At 43.9% G+C, this 9,947-nt stretch overlaps 1 protein-coding gene across 3 annotated transcripts in view; it reads right to left on the bottom strand.

Annotated features, from left to right (window-relative positions):
- Window positions 1-9: 9 nt before the first annotated feature.
- The window catches only part of gpm6bb (glycoprotein M6Bb), a 33,560-nt gene continuing 23,622 nt past the window's right edge, over window positions 10-9,947 (bottom strand). Inside the window, exons 2-7 of one of the 3 annotated variants that reach the window (XM_080019232.1) lie at window positions 8,737-8,923; window positions 7,774-7,930; window positions 6,291-6,459; window positions 5,736-5,809; window positions 5,568-5,633; window positions 10-2,755 (exon numbers count right to left, since the gene is read on the bottom strand). In XM_080019232.1, coding sequence (XP_079875358.1) covers window positions 2,606-2,755; window positions 5,568-5,633; window positions 5,736-5,809; window positions 6,291-6,459; window positions 7,774-7,930; window positions 8,737-8,923 — 803 coding nt within the window. In that variant the 3' untranslated portion in view covers window positions 10-2,605. Of the gene's footprint in view, window positions 2,756-3,234; window positions 5,092-5,567; window positions 5,634-5,735; window positions 5,810-6,290; window positions 6,460-7,773; window positions 7,931-8,736; window positions 8,924-9,947 lie in introns of those variants that run through there. The other 2 variants (XM_080019230.1, XM_080019231.1) reach the window with 2 other exon arrangements.

The following is a 9,947-nucleotide window of genomic DNA, read 5'->3' as shown; positions in this document are numbered from 1 at the left end:
AACACATAGTTGAGTTTATTCTTTTTTTTTTTTATTGATGTTTTTGTAAAAGGTCGACAGGCTGGCAGCGTGGAAACGAGTAACGGGGGCGGACGCAGGATTTCTCGTCCTCCTGGTGATTGATCGGAGCCGTGATTCTCCACTTTTTGGTTTCTTACACAGGAAACGCAGCGTTCAGCTAAAACATTTCATACCTCAGCCGTCTCACTGCAGCGTACCTGTGGCTATTAGTTCTGAAAAAATTGGCTAAAATAAAGACAATGGCATATATATGTTATTAGATTTGCATTTCCAATTATAGAACGCAGTCATTTAAAGTTTCAACAGAAATAAATTCACAAGAAGCCCTTGACATTCGTAGAAAATATGGGAATATTGTCAGTAACAAAATACTATAGAAATTGTGTAGTATTTATTTCTTTAATCATCCCCATAAAAGAAAAACAAAAAAAACCTACAAAACATCTATCTTTATCCTGTTCTACTCGTACAAAGAATTAATTTGTATTCAGTTAGAAAAAAAAAAAGTAGGAAACGGGCAAACACTGCCTACTGTTGATGTCAGTGAAAAAATAACTGGACATCGCTCGTGTCACTGCGGAAACGCTTTTCTTCATGCATTAAAGAAATAAACGACAACATATCCCTGTAACTTCCTCGTCTAACAGAAAAAAAAACATCAGTCATTATGCATGACAATTGCACATTAAAACAAATGCAATTACAAAGAATAAACGAAACAATTTTTTTTTCATCCCCAATAATAATAAAAATTAAAAAAAAAACATGAACCTGTAAAACATTTACTACATTCTCCTCTAAGTAGTGTTTTGGAGTTTCAATTCCAGACCTCTACTAAATTAAAATGTCAAGTGGTGTTTGTTTTAGAGGATCGGCCTTTTGTAACAAAGCACATATGTCAATATTTTTTTTTTCTTGATTTTTTTATTTTATTGAGCACTACGTAGAACTAAAGTTATTATTGTACATATACTGAAGAAGACGGTGCGTTAACAATCCTTTATTTCACAATACCGGCAAGGAGAAACATCCAAGGGGTAAAGATTAGATTTTCAAAAAAAGACCCATTATTATTCTCCGTAATACAAACAAATGGAATATTCTCGGCGATCGTAATGATTATCTTTTTAGACAGATTTGACGTCATTTCACGTCAGGATTGGCAGCGGTCCACATTTAGAAGGTCTTCACGAGACGTCATGCTCGACTCTACCCAGCCCTATTTACACCGGATGCAATTTGGTCCATCGAACCAATACCACGTGACGGTTCCGACTGAACCCGAATGTTGTGCTGTTTTTTTCCTATTTCCTTCCAGCTCCACGTTAGTAAGGAAATCTTTAGAACGAGGGTTGTGTTGTTTACTGCTAATGTAGTCTGTAGACAAGTGTACACCTGAGGTAGAGTTAGCGCAGGCCATGGGGTTTAAATGTTTTATTCTCCTTAAAAAAAAAAAAGAAAGTCGTTTGTTTAGAGCCAATAAACAAAAAAATGATGTGTAAATACAAATAAAAATGTGTAAATATAATTGGTCCCAACCCTTAAACAAAGACTGGTAAAACTCAAGAGCGAGACTGACTGGATAGACTGGTTTTTAAAACGTATAATGTCTCCTCGATAAAAAAGATAAAACAACATTCCTTGTGATCAGTTACAACCTCGACGGTTTTAGCGGGTTTTCAATATAAAAGTGAAGGCGTTTCACGTCATGTCGTGGAGTGAAACTGATCCCTTGATTTGGGCGGGGGTCCCTTCGAGTAGGAGACATCGCACGGTGTTGTTTCTGAATTTCCCTGCGAGTCACAAAACTGAAATGATAAAACAACGTTTGCGACTCTTCAGGACAGTGGGTGACGGCTGTTCACATACATAAAAAAAAAAACCATAACTAGACCTTTTGTCACATTATTATAAACATCTGTATCTGAGCGCTGCGTCATGTGTCGTGACATGACCCCAAAAATGTTATTCATGTGTGTCCATAAAGTCCTTAAAAAATATTGTTTTTTTAAAGCGTTCCACTCAAGTTACTGATGGAAAAAAAGATGAACGGGAACGGAAAGGATTTTTTTTTAAACCGTCAAAATAATCAGAAATTACAAATTACTTCTCTACAAATATCATAACATGCTAAATGAATTGTTGTCACAATAAGGACGTTTCTTTTGAACAGTTATGAGCAGCCGTTACTGCAGTGTCACCGAGGCGCGCAAATGAAGTCTGACGCGTCCCGATTCAACCAGCAGGTAAAAAAAAACAAAAAAAAAAAACAGAACGAAAAGAAACAGACAAAGGTGCGAAATCAAAACCCGAATTGGCTTTGTTCTCAATCAAAAAAACGGAAACGAAAAAAAACCAGGAGGAACCCCAACGGGGGGAAAAAATAAAAATAAAAAACAGGAGCAGGAGCGGGAGGGGGTTTGGAGCGGGAAGCCACATGGAGCCGTTAGTTTTGTTAGAAGCCTGGTTAGTGCTGCACAGTGTGAGGAGGTGATTTGGCAGGTTATTTGGAACTGGATGTTCTCTCCGTCCAGAAGGGGTGTCTTGAGTGTGCGTGTGTGTGTGTGTGTGTGTGTGTGCGTCCTTATGTGTAGGAATTGAGGCATTCCTTAGAGCGTGAGGTGATGTCCTGCAGCTCCTGCTCCTCCTTCATTTTGATGTCTTGGTAGGCATGCATGTGACTGGCGTCCTTGAGGTAGGCCCAGTTTGCGGAGAGAATCATGAGGAAGTGGATCTGGAAGAGAAGGGTGAGGGTGATGGCCGGTGAGCACGTCGAGACGCAGAGCCAAAGCTACAGGAGTCAGAGCTACGTCACACACAAGAAGCTAAAAGTTAAAAGCTACTCGCCTCACACAACCACACGCACACACGCGCGCGCACACACACACACACACACACACACACACACAAACATAAAAAGCATGGCAAAGAACTCACAGTTTGTTACTAAAAAAGTTATTATCGCTGACTTTCCAAAAGAAAGGGGGGGGGGGCGTGTTTTTTTCCCGGCGGCACGGGGTGACTTTGAGAGGGAGGTGGGAGGGGAATGGCGCTGGGAGCGGGAAAACGCGGCTCATTTTCTTTGCGTGCGGGATTAGTGGCGACGGCAGCCGGAGGCCTGAGGAGGTTAGTGAAGCTTCCCCGGGGGAAAGTCGTCGATCCGATCCCGTTTCCGGCAGCGATTCTCAACCCGTCTCACACGGAGGAGCCTTCACCTCACACACACGGGGCCCACGGACCCCTTTCGATGAGGTTAAGTCTCTGGGACCCCGATCTGAGAAGGTTTTTGTCCTTGTCTATGGTATAGTTATGTAGAGAACAGTGAGCAAAACAGTCTTTATGGTACATGCTCTAACGTCTTGTAACTGATAGCGGTGAAGTTTAACCACTACTCATTTTGCTGGGGCCCCCCCGGAACCCCGTGAGGGGCCCCCGGTGGGGGTCCCACGTTGAGAACCACTGCCCTGCGGCGCTCTGTCTATATACTGTAAGTGATAACAAATACACCAATATGGGGATTTTTTTGTAAACAGAGATTGTTTATTTATTTTTTTTTATAGAAAGGGAAGGGAAAAAAAACTACAGTCTGCAAAAAACGAAGGAGAGAATTAAATATATCAAATAGGAATTATAAGTAACCGTAAACAGATCAAATAATATTGAAGATATAAGCATGCAGGCTCAGTGTTAAAAAATAAAAATAATAAAAAATAAAATCATCAAAGGCTCTTTAATGGCACTTTCGGAATGAATAGAGGAAAAGGAAAAGAAAAAAACAAAAAACAAAAAAACCATTAAAGTCTTTACTGAAGCGACCACAGCCTCAGATCTCATGGAAAAAGGAAATTACATTTTGCCTCGTCTTCCGAGGAGGTGAACTTATTTCTCTTTTATTTAATAAAATATATAAAGAAATTAAACCGTGGCCACGCCCTCAGCCTTCTTTTTTTTTTTTGTTCCTGCGCTCGGAATGTTACTTCGAAATCCATTTGACACCAGAGTTCATCTCGCCTACATTATCATAATAATAAAAATAATAATAATAATAATAATAATAATAATAATAATAATGATCCTGCAGAAAGGTTTTAGTGGAGTTACATTTTAGTTTGTGACAAAAAAAAAAAAAGAGAGAGATCAGTAAAACATCTCTGTGTAACACTCTGCGGTTTCACCGGCCGGCGCAACAAAGGGCATATTTAACGACAAGGCACTTAATGCTTCACTGCTACTGGAGTTAGTCTGGTTTGCAAACTAAAAAAATCCTCCTTCACCCAAAGCGCTAAACTCCTCATCGAGACAAAAAAAAGAACAGACAAAAAAAACAAAAAAAAAAAAAAAACTTTCATCACTTTCGTTGTTGTGTCATGTGATCAGCTGGTCTGCCTCTCCTCTCCTCGGAGCTTACACTTACATGAGAATAATGAGGCCAGCCCAGGAAATAGCCCGGGCCCGATGCAGATTACAAGAACATTTAATCTACATTTTGGGTGCCGTTGGTTGCCTACGTTGTTTTATTTTATAATGTCTGCAGGAAATCTGCAGACTTTTTTTTTTTTTTTTTTTTCTCCATCGGCGAGACCTATTAAATCTTTTTAAAAGGAGGGTGCAAGGTGGAATCAGCGGCTGGCGTAGCGCCGGGGAACCGCTGCACGCTAAACGGGAGTTAAAGAACAATACTGGTGTGGTTTTCTGGCTGTGCTATAAAAACGAGGCTTAGGAAGGTGGGAGGATCCAGTCGAGGTGAGGGGCCGTTCTCATCGGGCCCCTCGGCGCAGGTGCCTCCCTGGATTTTCAAGCGCTACGGGGTGCATACACTCTATTTACACTTCTGGTGATGATGCTAATGAATACATGTTGGTTTTCCTACTCTCGGGGGGGGGGGGGGGGTTTAGTTTTGTTGTTTGTCAGTGGCGGCTTTCTCTACTCAGTGCAGTGTCAAAATACTGCATGGTGTGATCTTTTTTTTTTTTTTTTTTTTAAACAGTTTTAAAATTTAGTGCAGCAATCTTCTCGACTCTTAAACTTCAAAACAGCAAAGTTATAAGTGGTAGCCATCATGTAGATCAGCTGGTGGAAGAGAACAGAATGAAGCTGGTCAGAGAAACATGCCGTGCACGTCAGGTCCTAATGGCTGCTAACATGTTAGTGAGTGACTTTTCATTTCTAGCTCATTCCTGCGTATTCAAAATGGACTTTCATTGCGGAGTTTCACGGGGCGACGCTTGGTCCCCAAAGTTCAAAGTGTGGACTCTAAAGTCTACCACACGACCGGAGAAGGCAATTCATTTGGCGAGCGTCGGGGGGCAAAGCGCATTCGTTTCCATTCTTCCATGAATAAGAACGGTAAAGCAGGTGGTAAACTGAAACGGAACTGGAGCCGTGTAAAAGCCCATGCATTAATCTCCCGTCAAGCAGTTCCATCAACAACAAGGGAAATGAGGAGACCGGCCCTGGACTCACTATCTACGGACACCGACCATGCCATGATGCCACGACGGACTTTAAGGAGGAAAGGATGAGTGAGGAGGGGGAGGGGGCCTTACCAGGGCGATCACGGTAGCTCCAGCCCCGGCGCAGGCTACGATGTATAGGTGGTACGACAGGTAGAACTGGAAGAGGTTCGACAAACATGATTAGAATCTCAGTCGGTGTGTGCTCGCCGACGCCGAACGGATGCCGCGACCTCGCCGGCGGATGTGTCGCCGTCTTACCTCGTTGGTGTTGCAGATGTCGCCTAGCGTGGAGCCACAAGCCTTGCCCGGCACGGCGTTCCATGGGATGATTCCTGCATGACATTTCAAAGTTAATACTGACTCGGAGAAAAGAGCTTAGGGTCGTGTCTTGACTGTTGCCAAGACAAGTAATTAGTACGCTGAAGGACTTGTTCCTGCAGAATATAAGATGGCTGCCGTTTTGAGAGAAAGATTGCAATCAGAGAAGAAAATTCCAGCCTTATTTTTCAACTGTCAGGGGGTCAACCCAGAATCTTTTAAATTGAACCAGTGTTGAGAGTATCACTATCAGCCCAATGCGATACGTACAAGATTTAGTTTTGCACTTAAAAGTGAAGTGAAGTGCAGACGCAGTTGTCATTATTTAGACACATAAGTCTGCTGTATTTCCGTGCTCCTAAATTATGGGTTTTCTGCACAGCTTTGCAATTTCTATATTCAATGTGCACTCATTCAACACTTGGAATAACTGCTCTACAGTGGATTGAGTCATCCCTAGGGATGATAAATTAAGGAAGTTTCATCCTCTCGTACCGTACTGACGGACGTCCACGCAGATGGAGTCGATGTTGGTGAGGTTGGCCATCGGTGATCTCATGGCGGCACAGGTGGACCACATGTTGTAGAAGAGGAAGACCGGAACGGCAGAGAATCCAAACACACCCAGCCAGGCCACGCCCAGGATGTACGTCAGGAACACAAACTGAGCGCACGGAGATGGCATCACGTTAGCATCACGGGACAACTTTACAACTGCCCCATCTAATATACACTGATCAGCCACAACATTAAAACCACTGAGAGGTGAAGTGAATAACGTGGATCATCTCGTTCCAATGGCACCTGTCAAGGGGTGGGATGTATTAGGCAGCAAGTGAACAGTCAGTTCTTGTAGTTGATGTGTTGGAAGCAGGAAAAATGGACAAGCGTAAGGATCTGAGCGACTTTGACAAGGGCCAAATTGTGATGGCTAGACGACTGGGTCAGAGCATCTCCAAAAAGGCAGGTCTTGTGGGGTGTTCCCGGTATGCAGTGGTTAGTACCTACCAAAAGTGGTCCAAGGAAGGACAACTGGTGAACCGGCGACAGGGTCATGGGCTCATTGATGCACATGGGGAGTGAAGTCTAACCCGTCTGGTCTGATCCCACGGAAGAGCTACTGTAGCACAAACTGATGAAAAAGTTAATGCTGCTATGATAGAAAGGTGTCAGAACACACAGTGCATCACAGCTTGCTGCGTATGGGGCTGTGTAGCTGTGTAGCTGTGTAGCAGAGCGGTCAGAGTGTCCATGCTGACCCCTGTCCACCACCGAAAGCTCCTACAATGAGCGTCAGAACTGGACCATGGAGCGATGGAAGGAGGTGGCCTGGTCTGATGAATCACATTTTCTTCTACATCATGTGGATGGGCGGGGTTAGGGTCCGATATAATCGAGCATCTGTGGGATGTGCTGGAACGACAAGCCCGATCCATGGGGGCCCCACCTCAACAACTAAAGGATCTGCTGCTAACGTCTTGGTGCCAGATACCACAGGACACCTTCAGAGGCCTTGTGGAGTCCATGCCTCGACCGACCAGAGCTCTTTTGGTGGCACGAGGGGGAGCTACACAATATTAGTGGTTATTAGTGGTGGTTTTAATGTTGTGGCTGATGTATATTAAACCCTTTCCAACCAAGGGCAAAATGGACCAATTCTCGCCTGTTTTTCCACTCGTATCAAACACAGATCTTTAACCGTGCTAAAGAGCTACAAATGCGATGAAAGAAATAACTTATGATTCATCGATATGCTGAATGTACAGTAATACAAATTTGGAGTCAATCTCAAACCATTCAAATTCTACAGAGTTTTTGCCAGGGAAGCAAAATAGGCCGATTCTCGCTGTCAAAATTCACAAACCTTTTTTTCCTTTTAATGTCACAGCTACAGCCCATATCTTTCCGTGTTTACTCTCTTTAATTGACTGCTGCTGGGTTTTAATGGAAGAATAACCAGGTGGTCACACTAACATACCATTCCGCTGATGCAGCGGCCGCAGATGGTGGTCTTAAACTCGCTGTGAAGCTCCTTGACGGCGCTGGTGGTGTAGAAGCCCTCCGCCAACAGAATGATCCCGTACAAGAAGAAAAAGGAGGCGATGCCATAGATGACGTACTGCATCAGCTGTATTCTGTGAGAAGGAAAAACAACGTCGTGTGAGAACCTCACGGCCAGGGCTCGCTGCAGCCAATATAGGCAAACACGGCTGATGTACACGGGACATGATTCAACCACTGTGACCTGTTCTTCCACATCTAACTCCGAGTACTAAAAACGTCGGGGGGGGGGGGGAGTAATAGCATCTGAGAAACTGCTGCGTGGAACGGAAAAGTGCTGCCCAACGTCGCTTCACTTTTCTTTTTATCGAGTGGATCTTGAAATCATTAGCGAGTTGGACTGATAAATTGCCAGCAGATGGTTATGGCTGAGATAGACCAACTAAATGCACTAAGCTGATTTCCCAAACAACCGCAGATAACAGGTGATCCACGTCTGGAGACATCATCTGCAGGGAGACAGAGTGCTCCCGCAGACATCTTAAATCAAACAGTGCACTCCAAGTGTATGCTTAAACCCCCGGCATAAAACAAATTCCCAGTTCTCATTGTCTAATGGACACTGGGTTTGAAAAGAAGCCCTTATTTGGTGTGCTCTTTCCAACTCTGAAGACACTATCTGCTAAAAACAGTTCCATGAAGTCAGCCTCATTAAAAATCTCCCATATCAGCCTTGGGTCTATTTGTTTACTGGGAGGGATAGATGAGAACAAGTTCTGCTGTGACTGTTAATAAACTGCTCTTGGAACATGTATTATGTGCTTTGTTGGGCTATCAAGTATGTGAGGGCTGAACCAAATTTTTTAGATGGGGGTCGGCGGAACCTCCATGGACCGCCGTCCCATGAGGCCTAGTGGAGCAGCTGGGGTGGGTCACTTACACATCGGTCAACATGGCGTGGTCACTGGTGACCTGGGAGAAGTGGTTTTCCAGGATGGTCACGGTCCCGGTGAGAGCCACATGACCGCAGCCGCAGAACAGGGCGACGCCGGAGAAGCACAGGATGGTGGCCACGAGTGAAGCATACGGGACGCCTCCTAAACATTTGATGCAGCACTCAAAGCAACCTGGACAAAAAAAGCACAAGAAACAAAAATACTTAATTCAGGTTATTTGATATGAAGAAGAAGGCGTTGAACCAATCATGACGAGCAGCATAGCAACAGTTTATAGACACTTTACAAGTCACTTTACTGTATCGATGCCCATATATGGCATTGTTCTTCACTCTGCCTTTAACGTGGAGGAGTACTAGCACTGGAAGTGATCACACTTTATGTTATATATCAAAATGAAAGGTCTGTTAAAGAGTATCATCTGTGAGATTATTTTGTTAAAAAAAAAATCCCATGCCTGGTACTTAGATGGCACTTTCTACGAAACAGCCATTCAATCTATTTGCCACCACCGTGGATGAAAAATGATCCCCACCAAATGAATCGATCAGAAGAGCGCAAACATTGGAGGAAAGAAAGTGATCATCCGAGACCGAGGACGAGGCTAAACAGATGTCGCGCTGTTTCCAACGGAATTCTCGGACTTCTGAAAAGTGTTATCCACCCAATACAGATGATTTTATGGATTGCCATTTTAACCCCCAAAACAGCTAAGTCGCTTTTTTTCATTATCACTCCCCAGTAAGATAAGATGGGCTTGTCTTACTTGGTGATGCAACGAGACAAGGCAACATAATGAATCACCGTTTTTAACGCTGCAAATTATCCAACGAAATAATACAAAACAGCTTTGAGGAGTGTCTTGATGAATTCCATGGCATGAATCCAGGACCTCCATGTGGGGGTCCACTTCTTTTTGTAGACTCGTGTGATATAAAGCACCAGTCAACATGGCAAAGGGCGCGCTGGATGGCTCAAGACTGCGCAGGCCGTCAAACATTACCTATTTATGTGACTATCTGTCATCAGATTGAAAGTACACTAATGGACTTCCAACAGGTCGGAGCCGTGCGAGTCAGCCAAAGAAAATCGATTAAACTCCCAGATGATGAACGAAATGACCCAGGTGGTTACAATGCGTCTGCTCCCAGGTACTTCTGCGACCCGCGAGACGAAGCCGCTCACCGCGGTGTGA

The sequence above is a fragment of the Zeus faber genome (genome assembly GCF_960531495.2).
Source record: "Zeus faber genome assembly, chromosome: 18".
In the NCBI taxonomy this organism is placed as follows: domain Eukaryota; kingdom Metazoa; phylum Chordata; class Actinopteri; order Zeiformes; family Zeidae; genus Zeus; species Zeus faber.
Note: the sequence above shows the minus strand (reverse complement) of the source record. Positions and strands in the feature narration are given on the sequence as shown.